The sequence below is a fragment of the Anser anser genome (assembly GCF_964211835.1).
Source record: "Anser anser genome assembly, chromosome: 11".
Taxonomy (NCBI): Eukaryota; Metazoa; Chordata; class Aves; order Anseriformes; family Anatidae; genus Anser; species Anser anser.
This window is the reverse complement of record NC_139732.1, coordinates 9032603-9057399: the sequence shown is the minus strand read 5'-3', so window position 1 is coordinate 9057399 and position 24797 is coordinate 9032603. Positions and strand designations below refer to the sequence as shown.

General features: G+C 41.5%; 1 protein-coding gene across 2 annotated transcripts in view; it reads left to right on the top strand.

Annotated features, from left to right (window-relative positions):
- LOC310905612 (uncharacterized protein) overlaps nt 1-24797 on the top strand; it is a 724478-nt gene that overhangs the window by 589256 nt on the left and 110425 nt on the right. Inside the window, exons 18-20 of one of the 2 annotated variants that reach the window (XM_083852137.1) lie at nt 4756-4836; nt 7051-7172; nt 21665-21787. The exons of the other annotated variant lie outside the window; for it this stretch is intronic. Coding sequence (XP_083708263.1) covers nt 4756-4836; nt 7051-7172; nt 21665-21787 — 326 coding nt within the window. The remainder of the gene's footprint in view (nt 1-4755; nt 4837-7050; nt 7173-21664; nt 21788-24797) is intronic. 2 annotated transcript variants of the gene reach the window in all.

Below are 24797 nucleotides of genomic sequence, written 5' to 3'. Positions count from 1 at the left end.
ATGTCCAGCACTGTTATAATCCAAGGGAACACATTGGATTTAACAACGCAAATTACACATTTGGGGAAGGATTCATCGTTATTCCCTACAGGAAGTGTTCAGAATTATGGGACTGTCGCTATGCAACTCCATGGGCAAGGGGAATAAAGAAGGCAAATTTATGCTAAAGTAATGCTGGTTTTGTTGGTTCATTTGCTAGTAATCTGCTTCCAAAGTGAGTTCAGGGCTTAATCGGTGGTGTGAGGGAACAGCTATCTGGATAATTGTCTAAGGTCTACTACGTTGCATCAAGTTTTTGCAAAGCCTCAGCCAGCTGTGACATACCCTATTTGTAAGGCTTTACATGAAGGCTGTGAGCCAGTGAAGTTCCAGTCTGAAAGAGAAGACAGAAGATAGAAGCAAGAGAAATAAGATCTGTAAGCAAAGCAAGCAATGCCCTGTGGCTGTCATGGGAAGCCCGTTTCTTGCAGAGGCAGAGAGTTTGATTTTGGAGTTAAGGAGAGAGAAATGGAAGGAAATAGAAAGGAACTGAACTAAGAGGGACAAAAGGGGAAAAGAGAAGAAGGAAAGCAGGCATGGCATGAAGGCTGGGTGAGGAGTTCTTGTACACTTGGCACTGTTGTCCACAAGTCGTAGTTGACTGAATCCACCACAGCAGCAGTTATTTAAACCAGCAAGGTGTTGTAGTCAGGTGGGTCCAGCTGAAGGACCAGGCTTATTCTAGAACAGACTTACTGGAAGACAAACAAGGTTTTAGCCCCTTCTTCCTCTCCCGTTGCCAGTTCTTGGTGTGGCACGTGTTCCCACTGCGTGTGGTCAGGGTGCGTACCTGTGTAGCCACCTACTCCTCCTACATTTGGAACAGCTTTGTGTCCACTCCTGCTAGCTCGTAATAACTGTCAGCCTCTTTCTAGACCTAAAAAAGGCTCAGAAAAGGCCACTCTCTCCACCCATTGGGTGCTGTACCAGCATTTTCCCAGGAACTACTCTCCCTGACCCTGGTGAGCTGTAGGAAGGGAGAAGCTTGGTGGAGGCAGTGCAAAGCAAGGGAAGCCCACATAACCTGTGGAAAACCATTGCCTGAATGTCCTTGCTGTGGTTGACAGGCTTTTTTTTTTTTTTTTTTAACCCATACTGTGAAAAAGTTGTCCGTTAATTGCTTTTGATTTCAAATGCAAAGGGAAGTGAAAGGGAACATGATTATCTGTACTTGTGGTTGGTGTGAGCAGAGCTACAGGAAAACTAACATCCAGGCTCTCAGAGGAAATTTGTGGCCAGTCCAAGAACCGAACACAAGTCCCAATTCCCCGGTTGCTGCTTTAACCACAAGAATGCTGTCATTCTACAGATACTCTCTAAATATACTGTCATAGGATGTTTATTTTAAATTCCAAAGTATCCCTCTTTGAAAGACCTCATTGTCCTTTGCAAATATTTAGGGATCGTAAATACTCCTTAGGAATTTCTAGTGTGAGGGAGACTCAGTCAGTTCTATAAATTCAGCGCCGTAATCACGTATTCCTACTTTTTTTTTAATTTTTTTTTGCACATGAGAAAACTTACAAACGCATGACTGTGTGAAGCCTTTTAGATGTGTGTGTCTGATCCTGGTAGCTGACTGCACTAGTTAGCCATGCATGACTGCACTCCAAAAGTGCATACAACATCATCTCCACTTTTCTCCAACCCTACAGGAAAAGTTACTAATTTTTTAACATTCTTCAGTTTGCTCCAAGTGCAGTTGGTGAGATAAGGATCTGTAAATGTGTACAGTGCTTCCCACCCTACACAGTATCATAAGTTAAAGTCATTAAAAAAACATGTTTGCTTGCATTTATTGAACTTGACAAGCAAACTATAGTGAGAGAACAAAAAATGCCAATTGGTATTTGGATCTGAGCTTGCCCGCATGAATGATATAAATCTGCTCTTACTAGCTGCCAGTTCACAGGGTGGAAAGACTCCTCCAAAGCACGTTCTGTGAAGAGCTGCATAAAGGGCAGTTACTTGTCTTATTCCCAAAAGATGCAACCATGTTCTGTTTGTGTTCAGACTGAAGCAAACATTACCTCTCTCTGTGAGCTGGTGGGGCTGCACCCAGGGTAGTGAGCCCAGTCATCTCCCCGTCCCGCCTCCCCGTCCCCGTTCAGGAGGGATGTGGAGTGGAGGAACTGTAAAGGACTACCATGATGGACCAGGGCGTGGAGTATGTGACCTGCAAGAAGTGGTCAAAATCTCCTCATCAGGGTTGAAAACATAGCAAAAGGTCAGCAGTTAAAAATGACGTGAATTGGGAGGTTCTGGTTGGATGTTAGGAGACTTATTTCTCTCTTATTTCTCAACGATGAGACAAAGCCATGGCTGACCTAACGTAGTGCTGGCGATAGCTGGGCTTTGAGTGGGAAATTGGACCTGAGACCTCCAGAGGTCTCTTCCACCCAGTGTTTCTTTGATTCTGTTACAGAGCATGAATATTCATTTCATTGACTGTTTTTCCTAATTTATGTTCTGAGTTTTTAGTGCAGTTTTGCTCAGGGCCAGATTCTACTGCTGCTATGTTAAGAAATAATTTTAATCCCCTGTAATCAATACAACTGGTTTTGGCACACAGGTCTGGACTGCAAAGCAGCAGATATCTGGATTGCAAATCCTAAATGGGTTTGACTTTTATTTACTTATTTATTTTGTGAAACACCTGACATGCTTAGTTAATGAGCTAATAAGAAAATTACTACAGGTAAAGGAGTTTGATGAAAATTGATTACGTCATCTTTTAAAATTCATATACTACTTTCCTTTCTTCAAACACATAGTAAGAAAGTGATAGTTGTGCATGTGATTTATCGCCTCTTAACTGCTTCTTGTGACCTTTTATTTAAGTAACGTGATTGAAATCTCACTTTGTTAACTTTAATTGATATTGAAAGAAAATTTATTTTTCCAAAAGCCAGGCAGATCGATGTGAATTTGCACTCTGCTAAGTTTAGTTTCTGGCATTGTCTTGAAACCTGTACAAAAGCTCTGTATGTGGTGGAAAGCACCGAGTCTCTGTTTTTATTCTATATTTGCTGTGCTTAAATGTGTTACTAAAAACTGTTCAAAATAAACTGAAAAATGATAGTATGGCCATTAGGGATGAAAGGCCCTTTGAAATACTCCATTTGGTAATGAAGCACATTGGTAATGTGCTGCTTCTTTTGTGCTTGATTCAGAATTAAAAGGGATAATCAACTTTGGGTAGTGATTATTATTCCAAACATTTTAAACTATCCAATAAAACTGTTTCTTGTATCAAACTAGAGAGTAAATTAGAGCTTTCAAGTACCAAGATTCAACAATATATAAGGTGGTATTAAGTGCACCATCAAAAGCAGAACTAAGTTAATAGCAAATCTAAAGGGATAAGTTTTATCATGGTTTGATTAGACAGTAGAAATTATGGCTAGAAAGAACACCATGTCTTTAAAAGCAGGAAAGCCCTTTTTTTTTCCTTTTCTTTTCTTTCTTTTTTTTTTTTTTTCCCTGAAATGGATAGCATTTGGTTAAATAGTGTTGCCTGACACTAGGTTTCATTAGGTGTAAATGACATTGCAGAGCCTCAGGCTTTGGAGTGGCTTGAGGAGGTACAGGAAGGGTATTTTTCTTTCACCTGTCACCACTTATTTTCCTGAGCTACTGGCCAGTAGCCTGGCATTTTTAGCTAATGGGAATTAAATAATACAGCTGTAATACAAATGTTGCTTCTTGTTGCTTGATCCTATGTGGTAGTCATTAAAGTTTAAATAAAATCTGGAAAGAGAGCCATATTTAAAATGGTTAAGGACCCTCAGCTAACTTTGGATTTTTATGGCCTTCTCATTATAGCTATTATACACTAACACAACCACTAATGAAAGGCTTGGAAACTTTGAGTGGGATGAGGCTCATTTCAGGCAGGAGGAGGAAGTGACCGTCTGCTCGGAAATAGCCGCCCGTGCCAGCCCAGCACAGACCCGCCTGTGCGTCTGCTTACTTTGCTAAATTAATTTACGGCTCAGCTCACCTCGGCTCCGCGCTGGGTCGCTCCCTTGTCGCCGGCGGGAGCCCCGTTCAGCCTGCCCGCTGGGGTTTGCTGCGGGGTTTGCTTACGGGTCCCAGCCCTCCAGGACACCGCCTGTCCCGCGGGGACCGAGCCAGGCGGCTGTAGGGTCACTGGCTGAACCCTTCCTCGCCGAGTTCCTCCTTTATGGTGATGCACTCTCAATGATGCTATTCATACTGCCTTTCCATTAGGTTTTGGTATTCTTTCCCTGCAAAAAATGCCACTCACTAGAACACCTTTTGATTCTCAGATGTATTTATTTGTTCACTTTAGGAAAGTTGCACACCCAGCGATAACAATCGTTGCTATTCCGAGTGAGAAATTTTCTTTTGCTCCCCAGGAGGCAGCAATCAGCTCTCGCGAGGCATTGTGCAACTTGTTTCCAAGTGCAAAACAACCCTGCCTGCGTTCTCGGGCTTTTAGCATCATCTCTTTCTGGGCACCTGTATTTATATTTCTGCACCTCAGCGCACCCTCAGAGGCTCGTGCTGCTGCCTTCTGCTGGGCTGAGAGGAGCCGCACCGCTGCACTGGGCCTCCATCTCCCATCTGTCCGAGGCATCGCCATGCCTGCCTCCCCCGTTAAGCACTTTGAAGATTATTGATGTTGCAGCAAAGCTTTTATATGAGCATTTGATTCTAATATTTCTTCCTTCCTCTGTATGTTTTATTCAGGCCGAACTCCTACCGGCTTTCCTTACAGGCAGTGGAGTGGAGGTTTCTTCGTCGTGACTGTTCCCTATCGTGATCTGAGAGGTCTGTTGTGATAGCTCAAGAAACTTTTATTTTCAGTAATTACACCATTACAGGTTTCATCAGCCATTTTGACTACTAATTGAGCTGCAGTATGGATTATTGCCTTCTTAGTAACACGAGCAGTTCTCAAAAACACACAGCCTGAGGCAGAGCCTTGTTATGGAAGACTTCAGGCTAGTTTGTCTAAAAGCTATAAGGAACTGGAAATAAGACCTTATACTGGGAAATATAGAATGACCTCGTGTGTAGGCATAAAGTCCTGCTTCCTTTAGGAATGCGCCCTATCTGTAGGTATTTTGTTGCTCATACACCACCGGTTATATGTCAGGAAAGAATCCACTATTCGATGTTCCACCAGTGCGAGGCAGCCTTGTGGTCAGCCAGCATGTTTAGGAAAAAGGTGTATGAGGTATCGCCCCTAAAACATTCCTTCTGAGGAAAGGCACTTGCCTCAAGAGGAAAGAGAAAAGTGGTCAGTGACATGATTAGAATGCAAAATTAAAGACTACTGCTGAACATTAAAATATTTCTTCTGGTTCCTCTGGGATTTTGCGCTGAATTCACTGTGCTCAGCGTGAATGGCAGAGGGACTATATTTATACTTGGTAAATTGGCTGGATAGTCTCCTGGGATTTGAATTGTTTAACACAGAAAGCTCTTGATTTGGGGATATTTTGTAGCATCCAGTGGTGAGATCCACCCACAGCCCCTCAAGGGATGTATGTATTCAAAAGAATATGTCTAATTTTGCATCCTGAGTAGCTGGAGAAGAATATAAGCCAGGCATTCGAGCTGCATGATTTAAAGAGCAATAGAAATTATGAGATATGAATAAAAAAAGTATCAGAGAGACAGTCTTATCTTTAAAGAATGCACAATTGGATTAATTTTGATTGGTACTGACCCCTACCCTAAATAATTCTGCTTGGGTTGACTGAACGGTTTCTCGAATTACATTGATTTTGGTAAACATTTTCAGAGAGAAGAGAAACTGAACACCGTTCCCTCCCTTCCCAAATTAAATATTTTGACTTCTCCAAAAGGCATAATTCAATGGCATATTTTCCTAGTGATCATAGCTAACTAAAATATTGTAAATGACACTTCTGTTTTTACAAATAGAAGTATAAATTTATTGTGTAATACAAATAATTAAGAGGGGATATTCAATATTTTGTTCTGTCCAAAGCATGTTTGCATATTTGCTGTAAATGCTTCATTTTTAATCTAATAAAAGTAGGAAGCTTTGATTTGTCTTTGCCTAATGAACTGGGATAGCTGCTACAGCTCTGACCCTGATCATTTGTGGGTTAGTTTGCTTCCCCAGGTTTGGTAGCCTTCAAATTGCTCCCATTAGCACCATGGCATAGTTATATTTCTGACTTCTTGGCACTGGGAGGAAGCGCCTGTACCTTTAAATAACTTACTCTGGATTTAGCCAGAAGTAACTCTTATTTTTTGTATATTTATTTGAGCACCTGGGCAGGACTTTTTTTTCCATGAAAACGTTGCCTGTAATGAAGGCACAAACAAACAGTGAAGCACTTTGTTGTTTGTCTGCTTTTAATGAAAACGTTGTGTTGGTACAGATTCACACTTGAAGTATTCTTTATCTTGTGAAAATGTTTCCAACCAGAAATACTTCAAAAGCACGTTTTCCATCTACTAAAGAAAACGTGTTCACAAAATGAAGTACTTTTAAATGCCTGTGGTAGCAAGTAAAGAAACAACCATATTAAAAGAACTAACGTACCATGAGAAAACCGCCAGGAACAGGCTCCTTCTATTAGGCAAAGCATTTGCTGGGAGCACAGGATGAGATTTGAATGGCAGAAGATGAAGCAGCAACAGGTTGTGGGCTGGGGGAGGTAACTGATTTGGTGGGGTCAGCTTCAGGGGCTGTGCTGGAGACAAGGTTGGGGCAGCTATCCTGAAAGGCGAACCCCTTCCAGGCTGTATCACCAGCTGAGGGATAAAAACTAGGTCTGACCTAAGGCTCCTTGGAGCAAGGACCAAGAGGAATAGAAAGGGGAAACATAAGAAAAAAATGGTAGGAAAGAGATGGCATGCTTTTACAGTCAGCTTTTTTTGTGCTCTGATAAAGGTTTACTTTAGGTTTTGTTGTTTATTTTGCTTCTCCACCTTCATCCCTATCAGTATTCATTTTCTGTCTCATAGTTTTGTGGCCGTGTTCTGTTTTCTGCTTTCTGTAAGAGCTGCGAGACTGTGCCCAGGGTAGCATCTTGTTTTCAGCCGTGTCCAGCAGTCACCTGCAGGGAGCTGCTTCGACACGGGACAGGCGGCAGTGCAGCACCGGCCTCTTCTGCGGGTTTCAGGTAATAGTGGTTAGTTGTCCTCCGATGGACCGTTATCCCGCGTGGATTTGTCTAATCCTGCTTTGAACCTGTTAATACTCCTGGTCTCTACAGTATCTTCGGGCAACAAGTCTCGCATGCTAATTGTGGATCCGTAGCATTTGAGCCGTGCAGAGGTATGTGCTTGGAGCTTAAAGTAGGCCCAGCCTGTCTTTGGAAGAATGATGGCGTGATTCATCCTCGTAACCAGAGGACCTCAGCCTAATAAAAGAAACGGAGTGTATTTTAAATTGCAACCCCGAGCAAATATTAAGTTGCCAAAGTAAGAAATCCTGGCCTGCTTGCATAAAAATATTTGGAAGCTCAGAGGACTTGCATGGTTATAATGCTGAGTTTTTATGAATGGTAAAAGGTCAATCCTCAAAGCCAGTCTAAAAACTGTAGCAAACTGCTGGTCGTCAGAGGGGCAGCTCTGCAGTGCCAACGAGGAAACTTCTTTGCATCTCTTTGCCATCTTGTGCTAGCATCAAACAGTAAATGTCGTGGGGTTCCTGGCTGTTCTTGCAGGAAGATGGTTAGGAAAATACAGCTGTCTTTAACTGCTCCAGCTCTCTTTTTGAATTCACTATTTTATGTGTTATTTGTCAGCGTCTTAAATTATTCCAGGGAACCAGGAACGAGATGCCTTGTCTCATTCTGTATCAGACTAGGGCTGTGGATATTCCTGTCCCTTTTTGCTCTGTATGACTGTCAGCCAAGGCAGGGAGATCTCTGTTGTAGTTTCAGTTGCTACTTCATAAGAAAGTGAAAACAAAGGCCAGTAGCATGCAACTATGTTATCCGGGGAATCTTGTTTCTTACTTGATTACAGGAGAGGTTCAGCTGCCTGTATATAGGTTCTTCATTTAATGTCTGTTCCTATCGATGTGCCTGTAACAGGGCTCATAAATGCTGCATCTGAGCACCTGTTGACCCTGAGCAGGGAGGACAAATCAGTGCTACCCCCTAGAAAAACTTGCAATTAGGAGCTGAGCGTGAGTACTGAGCAGAGGCTCTCATCTGTGCCAGTAGGTGCAGCACACTTCTTGAGGAAAGGGACGATCTGGATTTCCCAAACAAAGGGAAATCTAGTTCAGAGGGACCTACATCCCACCCGGGAGGGATTTGTCCTCACTGTTCCTTAAGTCCCTGCCTATGGCCAGGGATGTGGTGGGCTGTGTGCCACTGGCTCACCTTACCCAGCACCTGCAGAGCATCGCAGGGACAGCAGTGCCAGCTCTGCGTCGGGCACTGCGGTGACCAGAAGGAACGTGTTCACACCAACAGCTGAGCCATGCAGCCGTATCCTGAGACAGTAGTGCCTCTGCCCTGTCGTGTTTACAGTAAGCTGCTTTTAGTAAGGCTGAGCAGGAAGACGATGTTTTTTTGGCCTCTAGCAGAGCGTAAAATGAGAGCTACTTTTGTCCCTTGGTCACTTCAGCTGCAGAGAACCTAATTTTAGCACAGCGGAGTTTATATATACATATGCATATGTATACACACAGATGTATATATACACATTCAAACTAGAATTTTAAATCGCTGAAAAACCACGAAGTCTGGAATTAGAGAGAGGTCAGGGAGAAGTTCATGACCCCGAGCTAGCACTGCAGGGCCCGCGGCAGCGACTCGCCTCTTGCCAGCCCTGCCAACACGCCGGGACCAGCACTGCAGCCACGATGGCAGCCTTGTGCTAACGGAGCTGGATCTCGTGCGTGGCCTTGCTGTGACGCCTAGGATGTTTGTTTCACCTGATGTCTGCATCATCGGCCCCTAAGTACTCGTGCTTTGCTTTTATTGTAACAAAGCCTCTGAAAACCAGATGACTGCTTGAAATTAATTTCACTGACTGATGGCAAGGCGATTAATTCACAGTTCAGGTTTCAGTGGAATGACTCAAGAGCAATTAGATTACTTTTATCTCAGGAATTTAAACAGACCGCGATCTTTTTATTTTATTTTTCTTTATTCTCCAGGAATCTAGGAGAATAAATGTATGTTCAAATAAACACACAAATAAAATTCCTATGGCAACTAGCTGTTATACAGAGGTCACAAAGCATCTCTTTATGAAGGCCTTTATGAAGACCATTATCACAAGCATCATACTAGGTGTATAGAAACTGAGGCCCATAAAGGTGAGCTGGCTTTCCTAGCTGCACAGTGAGCCGCTGAAAAGGTTGGGTTAGAAGTAAATCCCCGATAGACTTAGGGTTGTGCAAGGAGCTGTGTTCTTTCCTCCTCCAGCTGACTGTTGCTGTTGTGTTTGCCTTTGGATGCCTGCTGTTCAAGTGTCTTGCAAGATGCTCGGGTGGCAGGACAATAACAGAAGCGGGGCAGAGCCAGGGGACAGGCTGAGAAGGGAGGGCATGCAAGAGAAATGTGGGTAATCTTGGTCAAGCGTGAGAACAGAAGAGACGAGATTAATTTGCCATTTCAAATCCCCCATTAAATGGCTGCATTTGTTGCCAACATGTACGTTGTAAATGCTGTAAATTCTTTCTTCTGGAGACTTGCAGAACTGCTCTAACCTGGCCGTGGTAAGATTAACATGGTATCCTTTCAATTACCTTAAACAAAACATGCCAATTTTCTATTGCCTATTTTTAGGCTTCCAGCTGGGCTTAAGAATTGAAAAGTTATTAAAGAAAGCCAAGATCTGAGAAAATGTGCCTGTTATAAATTGTAATATAAACCACTTATATGTATAGTTTTTATCATCCTAGAGTTATTTCTTAATTTAAATGTTTCATGTGCATATCTTGGAGATTGGGACGTATTTGGGTGAGGAACGTGATTATGAAAGCTATTTCTTTGTATGCCAGATTGTGATTATTCCAGATTGTAAAAATAAAAGTATTACACATCTGTGAAATACCTGACAAACTTATTTGACAAACCAGATGTTAGACCGTCTAATACTTATTTTAAAGATAGGCACACAAATAAAAAAATACATGCAATCTTATTCTGTTCCGATGATACCGTTATTGCTGTAACATTAATTTGTTTTGCTTTTCATGTCTCCTGCAGCATGGGCAGGGTGAGCATCTGAGTCTGGTTCCCATTTGTTTTGCTTGGAATGTGTTGGGCCGTCTTGAATGTCTTCCATCGATGTATGAATGGTACATGTGCAATAGCTCTCTCGCTGTATGGCATGGAGACATACTGTAGGTATATGGTGTAATTAACTATGCAGCTATTCGGGAGCAGCTGTTCCCTATTGTTGTTGCTTAATGTTGTGCAGCACAACAAAGCCTTAAGGCAGCACTTGTTAGTATTTATGGAAAGCCATTAGCCAGTCTGTGGATAAGCCTGCAAAAGAAGAGGAAATTCTGATAATAATGAACACGGGTTCTTGTTAAAGCTGGAGAGCTCCAGCCGTCCCTATCACTCAGTGCTTGTAAAGGCTCCTGTACCTTTGATTTTTATTTCAGAGCAGATCCGAACTCTTTCTCTGAATCAGCAATTGCAAACCCAAATGAGTGAACTCCCTTCCAAGGCAGTGCTTTGCTCTTCCCAGCCCACTGCATTTTTTAAAGGAAATCAGAAACTCTTCCTGCTGCAATCTCATTTCGGTGCCAGGTTGTCCATAGGAAATACTATTTCCTGCCTGTGCTGGCAAGTTCAGTTATTAAACCACTTCCTCCAAGAGCCAAACTTTGAAGAAGAAATAAAGTTCAAAGCCTTTTTAAGAGACCATTTGTTCTTCTTATGTGCCTATCCCGAATGTTACACTGTATGCCATATAAAAAAAAAAAAAAAAGAAAAGCTTAATCTCTTGAAGATGGATTGGCCGTTGTTCTAGGGCCTCGTGTTGGGAGCAGCAGGAGCAGGTTACAAGGCGGGCGTTTTTGGGAAGCTGCTTTCTGAAGCTGCGGGCTCTGTTGTGTTGTTGCTAGAGGTGTGAGTGCCACTGAGGGGCCGCCAAGCAGTGGCTCTGGGCTGCTGTGGAGGAAGAGGAGGCTTTGGGCTGCCAGGCGGGTGTGTTTGGATATCGAGTAGCTCTGAGTCCGAATGGATGGAGCAAGCATTAGGAAGGCAGCTACCTCAAAGCGCTTTCTTCTTTTTGTCAAAGTCATTGCACTCCTCTTGGCACCTCTAGATTTGGGTTTTGACTGCCAATCCATACTGCGTAATGAATGATGGTAGGTACCGATCCTGTTACGGAGCAAAAGTGATGCCAAGTGACTGATGCCTGGTCAAAACCAGTGAGAGAAACCCGGGCAGTAATCATCAAATGAGCTGCATGGCCAGAACTCTTCAGGAGCTAATTTTTTTCCAGATATCGTTTGTTGTTACCGCTTGTGCTCCAGCTTTGCCTTAAACAGTATAGAGACAATTAGTTGGAAAAAAAAGCTTCTGGTAAAAAGTTCCCTGCTCTAAATCTGCTAAAAGTAATAAGAGAGGTTTGTGAAGTGTTGCAGGCATTTTCTAACCTTGGAGCGTGTTAGCAGCGAGGTACATTTGTGAAGAACAACAGCAGTGAAATGTTTATTATTGTGTGCCTCCATCCTTTTTGTGAGTATTATTCTGTGAGGATGGGGCCGCTTTTCATCTGATCTGCGCTGCCAAGGCGGATAAGAGAGGTTTATGTGATGTCAGATCTGAAACCAAGAAACCTGTAGACAGGTTCTGAGCAGTGATGCCTCTGGCAACTGGTTTCAAGGCAGAGCTTATGTAGAGTGCCTGAGGTTTTAATAAGCGTATAGATGTCTGAACAGCACATAAAGAGCATGGGAGGTGACAGGCTGACCCAGTCACTTTCATTAATTGGGATCAAGTTACCTTTCTGCATCTGGTCAGAACGCCGTGTGGGAGATTTAGGAAGCAAACAGCGCGTTGCCGTTGTCTGTGTGTGCCGCGTCCTCCCCAGCTGGTAGACGGGGACACGAAAAGTAGGTTCAGACACAGGGGATGTTCGTGGCCGAGAGAGCACCAGACTGCACAAGTCAACGGGAGATCTTTGCAAGGTGTGCTTCTCAAAGGCTACTGTTCATTCCCGAGCCCTACACACTGCAATTCAAATATTGCACCGTGATTTTTGATGGTGTTTGTCTTACGCTGGTCAAAGTTTAGGGCTAAATCTGCAGGTGGCTCTGCCAAATACGTCAGTGAGTGATTGAGAAGTATGCAGGTGTCTACAGAATGATCAACGCAGTTGTAAGGATGTGGCGTTCACTTTAGGATTCTTTAAAAAGATGATGGAATATCAGAAAATACATGTCCTGGCTGCTTGATATCTGAAAAAGAAAAAAAAAAAGAGAAAAAAAGACTGTTTTTATGTAATGTAGAATTGTGACTATTTACCTTATTTCACTCCCAGATCAGGTATCTTATGCATTTCTGTCAGTGCAATGAGTATCCTACAGGAAGGGTGGCAGATGCTGAAGTAGTTCACCAGAACAGGTTTTTAACACTTTTTTTTTTTTTTTTCCTAATTTAAACTGCCTAAAACCTCAGCCTCACGGTAAATAGAAAACACAAAACTGCAGGCGAGGGAAAAGGCCCTGCAGAAGGCCTCTGGACAGTGACTTGAAATTCCAGATTTGTTTGCAGAAATACATTGTTGATATTTGAATCTACTTTTTGGCAATTATGCTCCCAAGTGAACCTTAAAGTAACCCAAATGTGTAAAAATCATAATTTAGGACCTAGCACCAAAGAGCTGGGAAGACTGACTAAGCGTGTGTATAAAAACATGCATCCATCTTCAACCTGGAAACTCCTCCTGTAGCACTCTGACAAAACATTTCTTGCATCAAGGATGGACTGGCTGATACAAGAACAGAAAAACAGGCTCTCTGAAAAGTTTTCATTTTGAAACATAATGTTATTTCACTGCGGTACCAAATCAAATTGCAGGTCCTTACAGCGATATTTCCAGAAGTGTTATTTTCTGGATAGCTTTCCATAACATTCTCAGTTAAGTTTTATGAAGGTGAAAATGATTTGAATCCACTTTTTGGCTTTTTTTGATTCTTTGGTATACATTTGGCCATTTTCCAGGCTATTGTATAAGCATAGGGCTAGAAGCCTACATGAAAGCTGAGTTTCTTCTCTAGCCTTAAACACGTAAGGAGTAGGGGGTTAAATGAAGGCATTCAGTACTATAAGATTTGAAACAAAATTTGGGCAATTGGCAACACTGAAGGTCTAATAAGAGGCTTCCTTCTTAGTTAATTTTAATGCTGTCCCATTCAGGCACTGGCAAACAGGACCGTGTGTGTTAGCGTGAGCTCAGGGATGCAAAGCTTAATTCAGGCAGCTAAACAGACAGAAGGCCAGGTGTGCTTGGAGTCTGTTTGGGATGATTGCGGTGCCTGGCAGAGGGATCTGTGGAGTTGGGTCAGTTAAACCTAAAGCATATTGGCATCATGTCTCCAAAATATATACTGGGTTCTCATTAATGAACATATATATATATATCAGATAGGTGTGTGTATTCTTCCACGCATAACTTGTGGGTCAGGCAGTGAACAGGCACATGTCAGTGTTCCTTCCTTCTATTTATTCTCTGTGCTTTCTCCCTGCCAGCAGTCACTTATGCCTGTGCTGCCCTCCTGGACGTTTTCAGGGTGTGAATACCCTGACCCTTAAGCAGTGAAAAGCGCCAGCTGCTGACACTCTGCACAGCATCTATCAGTCTGTGTACTGCAGATTTACCTAGAAATACTGGCTTCAGCTGACTGGAAAAGCCCTGGCTCTGGGAATTTGAACCTTCCCAGGTTGGTGGGTGCTGGCGGGTGACAGCTGGCTGGCAGTCAAACCCGACCTTGCTCAGAGTTCCTGGGTTTAAGGATACTTCTGCTGTGCTCTCTTGGCCCCAGATAGCAATGTCTCTGACCTCCACATCAGATGCAACCGGCATCTTCATATGAAGCTGTTTTGAAATGATAAATCAGCTAAAAAACTTGAGTTTTACATGCAAGGATTTGGGGGAGGTTTTTTTAGATAGCTTTCCTGTATTCTTCAGGCTTTTCATTCTGAAATGGTCATATCTGCTCACTTTATTCAAGTGAAGCCAATCCGGGTTAAAACTAATGAAATGCAGACTGTATTAAATTCCAGGTATGTATTTTAAAAGTTCAATATAAGTATATTTGTTTTTTGTTACTATTTAGTATTTTTTATGACAGCAGAACCCAGAGGCTCTGCTTAGCAGTGGGAGCCCATTGTGCAAGCTGTGATGACCAGAAGCAGTGAAAGCCCTTGTGAGTTTCTAAAATTTTGCACATCCCAGCATCCGATGACAGGTCTAAGTCTGTCCCATCTCTCAGTGCTATACTACATTAAAAAAAAAAAAATTACCAACCTATACTCTTTGGGAATTTCATACCTGATCCAAAATGAAAATGTCTCTGTTGTCTCTGCTATTCTGGATTGTTTTTTTTAATTATTATTCTTATTTTTAAGAAAAGGAATTTTAGGTAAGAGAAGGAAGTTCCCATGAAAGGTGGTTTCTTTTATCACTATTTTTACCACAGCTCAAACAAAAACATTTAATGGCTAACTGTATCTGCTATTTGCAGAAACACATTGGACTAGTCATCATTTTGCTGAAATCAGTGGAAGGAATCCAAGTGGGTATAACAAGCCCCCTACTTTTAGGGTACAATACAGGGAAAGGCTGCTGGATGTAGATTTGATTGCTGATTCTAGTGCCACTTCATGGAAGTAAAATAGCCTGTGTTTTCAGGTGTCATTAACTGCTCTAATTTCATTAGTCTCTTTCCTGGACTACACTTTCACTGCACTAGTCACAGAAGAAATGACTCAGACTCTGTATGAGGTCTGTATTTACACAATGATAGCTGCCATGGGAAACTGCCATCCACTTATTTTAGGAGCTCTTAGAATAAAGATTTCTTGAAATCATGGTTCAGGGGGTTTATGGTTTTTTTGGTTGTTGTGGTTTGGTTGTTGTTTTTTGTTTGGTTTGCTTTGTTTTGTTTGTTTTTCTATTTTGTTGTTGTTGTTTTATCTAGATTGCATTAGCTTTTTTGTCTGAAAGCATATGACACTAATCTGTCTGACCGATGTATTATGTAGTCCCAAGAAGACAAAATTTAAGAGCAGATTAAATCCAGTACTGGGTATCTTGTCTATTATCTGTTGTCAACTTGTAGTTCCCTTGCCCAGTGTACTAAATTTGTTCTGACTGCTTTTGTTCGTATATACATAACAAAAGGTGTCTCACAGTACTGAGTCTTGCTATAATGAGAAAAACTGTTAAGAACAAAACTCCATGTTGAACATTAAAGTGACATTCCTATTCAAACTACTGGGGTGGGTGATTCGCACCGTCTGTGCCACGTTCTGTAGCACAGGGAAGCTAAGAGAACCAGACAAGTGCTAGTGCTTAAAATTACATGAGCAAAAAAAATGCTAATGGAAATCAACAGACTGCTGCTTCTTCATTTAATTTGCAGAGCCTAAAATATATTAGTTACCATCAAGGGAAAAAAAAAAAACAACACAAAAAACAAAACACACACAACAAACCTCACGAAGTTTTAAACAGAGCTGTTTGCTGGAACGGTGCATACCTTCCTTTGGCAGTCATTGATCTATTTTTCCCATATAAGCTATAGAGTGTATTAGCTGTATATATTAGCTAAGAGAGTATGAGTTCTCGAAGGAACAGATGGTTATTCCCAGCCTGGACAGCACTTTTTAAGCATTAAGAAATCTATACAGCTGTTCAAGTGAATTACCTGGGTTTTGCTACTGCAATTTTAAAGTATGGTTTAGACTTAAAGAGTTCCTACCACTGACATCCGAAAAAAAAAGAAAAAAAAATTAGAAGTTTCCTTTCTTACGCCCTCTTCATTTGCCATGCACTTTAAAAGTGACAGTTGTCGTCCCTATGAAGATTAGAAGATCCATGTTGGGTATGTCACATGCTTTGATGGTAGTATTGCCCCAGGCATTTGTCATCCAACCTACAGGGATAACAATGTGTAATGGTAGTGCTTTTTTCAGAACGCTGTAAGTATACAGATATTATTAAATTTTACAATTACCACAGGGAATGAATCAAAGCCTCCAATAAGTAAATGAACTATATATTATTGCCCTGCCTTTGTAATTTTTGTTCAGTACTATCTGATTGCATTCCTGTTATCACTTAGTTGTTTCTCTGCATGTAGTTTTATCTAATTTCTCTTTATTTCAGTCACTTGCAGAGGAGATAAATGGATTATTTCAGACTAATTGCTACTTATTTAAAAAACCATCAACCTCCTGTAAGAGTTTCAAATCAGTGGTTTAAACTAGCTTTTACTATCTGCGATATTTATCTTGAAGGATTTCATAACTGTAGAGTCAGTTAATAAAACATTTTCCTAAAGCTGCTTTCAATCTGCCCTTACCTGTTCTGCCAAAATTTTTAACACAAACAGATGATCATTGTTAAGTAGTTAATATTTGCTGCTTTTAGTGTCTATATAGATTGAAAATTCTACTGATAGACCTTCCAGCTGTGTGTGTTTTGATGTAAAGTGTCCGACTAAGAAAAGCAGAATAAAAATAAATATTACATTATCTTGTTTTCTCCATCCTCATGATGGAGGAAGCAGCTGCATTATTTATCTAATTGAAGGAACGTTATGAGTATGCTTAATTAAATGTAAGACTACTTAGTAATACTGTAAAAATAAACAAAGGATAAATGACAAAATGAGCTCAAGTGATCTAAGATGGTTTAATTCCCAAGTGTTGTAGCCTTTCATATAATTATTGTAGTGTATGTCTGTACATCAGAATCAATGTATCCGATCTATATTCAACAGCATATCAATTTCTCAGCCCCCTTAACAAGCTTCCTTCTTTTCCCAATGCAATTGGATGGAGAGTTCTTGGAGCCTAATTCGCTCTCATCCATTTGCACGCCTTTTATTTTCAGTGGGATTCATCTATTCTTCCACCGGTGAGAGAGCAAAATCCAGGTTCCTAGTGCTGATACACGAAATGTTTGAAGTCGTTTTTGTTTTAAAACACTTTAATCCCAACGCATTGAGTTAGGCTTGAGTAGGGAATAGGATTAACCTGAAATTAAGCTTCAGCAACATGAACCAAATAGCGTGGTTTTCTCAGTCATTCTATCTGATGCTCCAGCAATAGATGCAGCATGGCAGCCTCAGATGAACATGATCCTGATTATTGTTGGTATCAGAGGAAAAAGCACAGCACAGGAGTTAAAATATTTACAAGTCTTAGGCTCTCTGAGGGAGTAGTTGACACTTCACAGTTAAAATAGAGTTTTCTAGGGGATGTAAACCTTTATTTGTTGGCTGGAGGCTTCCATGTGAACGGGCAGGAAGTAGGGATCCTGTAGGATCTGGGATGTGGGTTGTGGTGAAAAACAAGTTCCTTGTGAAAAGTCCTTCTCTTTACAACCAGCTCTACCTCAACATTCAGTGAAAGCCATAAGACATAATTAGATCATGGAGTTTGATCCCTGCCAAATTTATAATTTAAGTCAGTGCTTAAGTCACATCTCTAACAACAACAACATAAAGGAACTGCCATAAGTGCATGGAACTGATGCTTTCATGTGCTAATCCAGTGATCATTCCAATTTTCTGTTAAAATTGGGACTTGAGAAGTCCTTACTCAATCCTCAGTCTCTTTGAGTTATCTCAGAGCTTGCTTATTCCTAATTATTTTGATTTATTAAAAAAAAAAATCCATTGATACGTATTTTTAAGTCTATTAAATGCCTGTTGGGAAAATAAAGTTTAGCAAAAAAAAAAAAAAAAAAAGAAATGCTTTGCCAAAGGTTAAGCAACTCTTTGTTCAGGACTTACTTCAACAGATCAAGCTTTCCAGCACATCCATTCTTCCTAGGCACTCCTCAGCTTTCACAAATATAGCAAAATAAACATGAAGGAATATCATCAAGAAGAAGATATGCTGCTTGTGTAAGTAATTATGTCCCTTGTTAGTTCACTATAAAGTAATTTTCTTTTTTTTCCTCTCACTCTTTACATTTCTTAGTGTGCCCTGGAAGGTATTTTTACTTAATTTTGTTTAGAAATTTGAAAAGCAAGAGAAAGTGAGGGATGATTACAGACTTTATTTAAGGGTTTGATTTTGGTTTCTCTCTGTTCTTATATCAAAGATAAAATGGAAGTGGTGGTGTCATGTTCAGGTAATGAGATTTTATATTAAAAAGAATAAATTAAGCTCATAAAGCCAATGGCAGGAGGGACATGAGGAACCATTTCTAGCTCACAAAAAGGACTTTATACATTAATGCAGTGAGCATCAAGAGTTATTAGGAGTCGAAATTCAAAGCTCAAAGGATGTCAAGTGCTTCAAAAGCAAAGGCTTATTTTGTATTGTTTATATTTAGAAGTGATATGGAGCTCCCTTGAAATATTTTACCCATGATGTCAAAAATCAAAAGCATTACGGAGGGAAAAAAGAACTCAGGACATTTCCCTTGCAAACAAGAGCTCTGTCCGTGACACACCAGAGGATTCCTCTGAGGTACACATTTGTACACAGCACTACTTACCAAAAAAACACAAGCATCCTCTCTGCTTAGCTGCGCGTTGTTGCTTGCCTTGAAAATCCATAGGACACAGAAAGGTTTTACAGCACATTCACTACTTTTTTTTTCTTTTTTTTTTTTTTTTTTTAAGAAAAAAACAAATCCTGGAATATCAGTATGTGGTCATTTTTTAAATAGATATTTTTTTGAAAAGCTGTGTGACATTTTTCTTTAAGGGCTGATTTTTTTTTAATGTCAGCTACATTTTTAAAGCATGAGGCCTGGTTGTAACTAGCCTCGGCACTGCTACTGTACATCAGACTGTACTATTTGATCATTAATTTATCACAGTTCTAGCAGTTTGTTTGACAGGTGATAGTGCTTTCATCTAATGGCTACACAGCAAGTGTGTGGTGCACTAAAGAGTGGATGCCACTCACTAGAGTTAGAAATCAGCAGACAACAGCCACTTTGCAGAGCTTTATCGATTTACCAGAATCATTTAAAGATACGAAACAACTAGAATAATGAATGCCAATTCAGCTCGCTGTGGGTTTTTTTTTTCCTTAGTTATTTAGTATGGAGTAGATTAGTAGACTTTTGTTGCTGGTGTTATCGCAACTATTTGCCATGGTAGATGAGGTGGAAAAATCAAGGTGAGAGTCTGAAAATGTGTACTAGAAATACAGTGTCTGTGTTCAGTGCAGTTTAGGAAATTGATTCCTGGCAGAAATATGAGGTGTTTTGAAACATTATAAATATTTAGCCTTCAAATTCAGCCTTTTTTAAAGTTATCAGATAAAAATGTTCTCTGAATTGGGTATATAAACATGAATCTACCTGGAAAGTCTGAATCCTCAGATCCTACCCCAGAAAGCAGTTATGCCAGGATGACTTGTGCATAAAATAGTCTGGATTGTTGCATTTATCTTTCTTGGTCAAAGACCCTCAAAGACAAAAACCCTTACGGCTGTATTTGGGTTTTGTGGGTTTGCAGGGATGTTGTGCTACCATGAACCCTGGTTTGCTGCAGCAGAACCTGGGACCTGTTCCAGCAAGCTGCTGAAGAAAGAGTCTAGCTGTATACCTGTTAGCAGCCCCATAAACTTCAGAGGCTTTCCAATCCTGAAGCACTCGGCTACAGCAGGTCTTAGTTGAAATTATATCAGGAGGTAGAAGAGGCTCTTTGAATCTTGTAGTCAGTGCCAATAAACTTGTGCTCCTGATGTTGGACAAGTCAACTTAGGCCAAAGCTGAGGTGACTCATGGAAGTTAATTAGTATTCTGAGGTGCTGATTGCTCAGACTTCCCACTGAAATGAATAGGGAAACTCCCACGTGTTGCAGCGGGAGCTGGAAGCTGGTAGTGCAGTGTTGTGGGGCATCCAGAAGAAGCTTTGTTGTCTTTTGTAGTGGAGGCAGTGGGAGTTGCTTACAAACACAAAGGAAACCAAACCGATGCCAAAAGAAATGTTATTTTCCACCTTCTTATTGGTTGTTAATAAAATTACAAGTAAATAGTAAACACAGAAGTCAAACATTTTCAGTATTTGTTTTAAACATATCTGGATGCATGCACAAGTATTGCCTTTTCTCCTTCTAATTGCAAGTCACAGGAACGTCTGTGCCTGAGGGGTTGCTGTGTGCCTATCTCCAAGGGAAATGGTATTTATTAATCTAAAATTATTACTAGACCACTCTCTAGGTTTGTAGTAACGCATCAGTGTCGAGTTTGCATAAGCCTTGCTCCAGGAAGGATCCCCTTCCCTGGTTTCCCATGGCAGCAAGTCATCTCCGCCATAGCTGAGCATGGGCAATGCTATTTTGTGCAGGAAGAACGCGTGGGATTGCCAGGTCTGTGTTACATGGGCTGCAGACAGAATGGTTTACCAGAAGCTAAAAGGCCAGATAGCTGAGACTACAAATATTTATAATGGTCAAAAATGTACACTGGTTTCTCAGTGTATAGGTAATTTGCATGCATTAATAGATCTCGTACAGGGTAGATCATGAGCCTTTTTTTGGCGTAAGTTTTTAAGTTCCTGTGCTGTAATCTGTCACGTTTCTAACGTATTAAGTCTTGTTTGATTTGTTTGGAAGAAAGTTCTGTAGTTACATCTAAGTAAAAACCTGGTTAAATTTAATTGGTATTTGTTGTGGTTTAACCCGGCTGGCAGCTAAACACCACACAGCCGTTCGCTCACCCTCCCCCCTCCCTCTCTGGGATGGGGGGAGAGAAACGGGAAAGTGAAGCCTGTGAGTTGAGATAAAGACGGTTTATTAAGACAGGAAAATAATAATAACAATAATAATAATAATAGTGATAATGGTAATAGTATTAACAATAATAATGTGTAAGAAAACAAGTGATGCACAATGCAATTGCTCACCACCCGCTGACCGATGCCCAGCCTATTCCCGAGCAGCCGGCCCCCCCCACCCCGGCCAGCCACCCCTATATATTGTTTAGCATGACGTCAGATGGTATGGAATACCCCTTTGGCCAGTTTGGGTCAGCTGTCCTGGGTCTGTCCCCTCCCAGCTCCTGCTGCACCCCCAGCCTGCTCGCTGGCAGGACAGAGCAAGAAGCCGAAAAGTCCTTGGCCTGGTGTAAACACTGCTCTGCAACAATTAAAACATCAGCATGTTATCAGCGCTCTTCTCATCCTAATCCAAAACATAGCACCCTACCAGCTACTATGAGCTACTTAACTCTGTCCTAACTGGAACCAGGACAGTATTAAAGTGAATGTGATATTGTCTGCTCCAGTGAGGCATTAAAGTGGAACTGTTTTAAGGTGATAGTTTTAAAAAAAATAAGAGGGAGAAGAAGAAAGAAAAAAAAAAAGAAAGGAGAGCTGTGCTCTCCTCTTGTCTTCTCTCCTTTGACTGTACAGTCCCAATTAGGAACAGTTCAAAATCCTATGTAAGCTGCAAATCATAATCTGCCTTTCCATTTGCCCTCCTGCCTACAGAACCACAGGCTGAAAGCACCCTGGAAGAGCAGTTCCCTTCATCTCGCTTTGACTTGCCAGTTCTCTGTCCAGCTCCTCCTCCTTCCACCATTTCAGCGCCAGCTTGACAAGCTGTCTTTACAGGTTTGGTTATCACGTTTCCGGGAGGTAGGACGGCTTTCCCCACAGCCAGCCTGGTTATAAATAGCTATTTGCCTGAACAAAGAGCTTGACTCCCTGGCAGGTAGTCTGAATGAGCAACTGCCATATGATGGAGCCACGTATTGTCTTGTTTTCTGAAAGTACGGCCTCTGGTTCCAAGAGAGCTTTCCTGGAAGAAAATCTTGCTCATATGATTTTAGTGTTAACTCCAGATGCATTTCCACAATGATGGCAGTGGAAGGGCTATCTGAATTTTGACTCTGCAGCAGGATAAGGAGGTTGGGCTCAGGCAAACAGATTCTCTTCTCCGTTGCTGCTGAAAACCAAGAAAAAATCAGCTAGAATGAGTGAGGTTCTCCCATTGATAGCCTTGTACCACAGAGATCAAAGTCTGCCCTTCCCTCATATTTTAACCTACACTCCAGCCAATATGCAAACTACATTTTTGCCTTCCTTTGCCTGTTCCATGTTCCCACAGTTGAAGTCCTGGCTTGAGCCATAATTACTATCCCCACTCCCTCCAACAAGAAGATCCCTTACCCTTCCCACCTGAAAATCCCAGCCACAATTTGTATTTTCAATGTGATTAATAAGTACATCTACAACCCGAATCCCAATTCTATCTCCCTGGGGCTGCCCGTTCCCACTTGCCACCACGCTCGCTTTCCTCCTCACGGCGGTTCGGTAGGCAGAGGGGTGCCCTACGTGGATGCAAATGTGCAGAGGTGGGCAAGCTTGGCTGGGGTTGGCTTGTTTGTTTGTTGCTCTAGTTTTTGCTGGCCTTGCTCATCAGAGCCTAAATCTCAGGAAACCGTCTAGTGTGATTCACGTAAACACCGAAGGCAAGTGGGATCAGACTGGCTGAGGGGAGGAATAAAAACTGGAGGGAGGAAAACGCTTGGCGTGGATCGGCTGCCCTAAGACTCAGCTTGAGAGGTATGCCAAAAAGCTCTTTGTCTCACATGCACATTAGGATAAGTAACATTGCTCCTTGCCATCTGTCTCTCTCTATGAACCTCTGCCTCGTTCCCATGTAATAAGAAAATTCATAGAAGTACCAGCTGTGACCTTACAGGGAAGCCTGAGAAACTTTGTCTCTTTAACCAGCAATGGGAGAGTCAGATTTGGCACCGTTGAGCACAGTTGTGTGTGCGTAATTTTATTTTTTTTCTGTTCTCTGCCACCATCTCTTCCCCCAGCAGTGGCACAGTGTTCGCAGAGAGATGAAAGGCGCTGTAGCAGTTCAGGAGAGACTGTCTGCTGCCAGAGATGAGTTTTGAAGGGCTATTTTTTCCTTTGTTTCTTCCTGTTCCAGTAAGGGTGAAAAACATGAGGTGAAGAGACCATCAGATGTGGCAGTTTCTTACTCCATGATTTCTGATATAGGCCAAAAGGACCAAAATAGTGGTGTCCAAGATGAAACAAAATGCATCGATATTTGTTTTATTAGCCTGGCACAGAGCATATAAAAAGTCTGCCAGCTTTGGAGTTTCCCTACAGCATGGTGATGTCTTCCTATATGGATTAAATGTAAATTGTGTCCCTCATGCCTCATCTGCAGGACATCTAGTAACTGAGGATGTTGGCAGCTTTAACCCTATATGCATAATCGTGTCTATGATTATATCGCAGATGCCTTTGCAGCTACGATGCAAGTAAATTTACAGTGAGCTTTTCCACAGAGCAGGATTTGAGTCCTTCTGTTTGATATATTCATGGTAGGGCAGACTCAAAACTCCCCTGGCCCATAAATTTGTGGTGAGACCTGTGAGTACGTCTCCTTTTTACTTCAGAGTCATTCTGAAAAATGTTTCAAAACAACAAAAAAATTTGGTTCTTTGGCTAATAAAAATCTAAAGAAGAAATTCAATTTGGATTTAGCTAATCTATGTAATTCAAACCCAAATTAAACACATGATCTTCAAACATGATTTTAGTACACAGAAAATAAGTTTCAAATTGAAATATTTCATTTTGTAATATCAAGAAGAAGCATTTGTACTTGTTCATTAAAAATAATTACCTGAAAATGTTACCATTGTGACTTTCATAGCATATTGCAGCGGACCTGCATCTACGTTTTTGTTGTTGAAAAAAGTATAAAATGAAAAAGCTTCCATATTATAACTGCAGGACAGGTATTTTTCTGATAAAATAATTGCTAAGTTTTTTGAACTAAACAGATTAGACTAAATGTTCTCTCTTGAGCATCTGTATTTCTCGGAAAACTCATTGTAATTGTATAAAACCCGTTCCTCCACACTCACGCTCATTGGCACTAAGGTATTTCAAACTTCATTTATCCTTAAAATTTAGAAATAAGAACAAAAGTTTATTGTGTCCCCCTCCTTCACAACTGTCATGCGGGGGAAGCTTGGCTTTTCGCTGGGACTTTAGGAGCGTATGTTACTGAGACACTTGAAAATTGCACCCAATATCACCAAGAGCAGCAGATGGAGCTGTCAGCTGTTTTACTGAAAATGGTGAATATCTTCCCTGGAACATTCATAAGTTGCCTGAGGCAAAATTTCACAGTGGAAACAGTGAGATTTCTCTTTACATAACATTCCTAGTACTCACGAAAGTCTAGGTCCCCCCCACCCGCTGGATTAAAATACCCATGAAGCAGAAGATGATGAATAGGCACAGCTGGGCTGCCAGAGGAGCATTTTCAGAAGTCCTCGGCCATAGCCGGACCGCAGCCCACCAAAGCTGCGGTGAATGCATGGCGTCTCTCAGACATGCTGTTGTCACTTGTTTTCGCACATGGATGGAGACTGAAAGAGGCTCTGGGTGAGGACTTTGCACTTCTCTTCTTCCACACGGTCTTCCTTGTGTGGTTTCCTGAGGGGCTACACAGGAGGACTCTGGCTGTGGGGCTGGAGGTGTCCCACTTGGTGGCACATGCACCTCAGAGGGGAGCAAATGGCGGCCGGCATTGAGGGGAGAAAATGGCAGCTGGCAGTGAGGGGAGAAGCCCGCTGTTCCCATG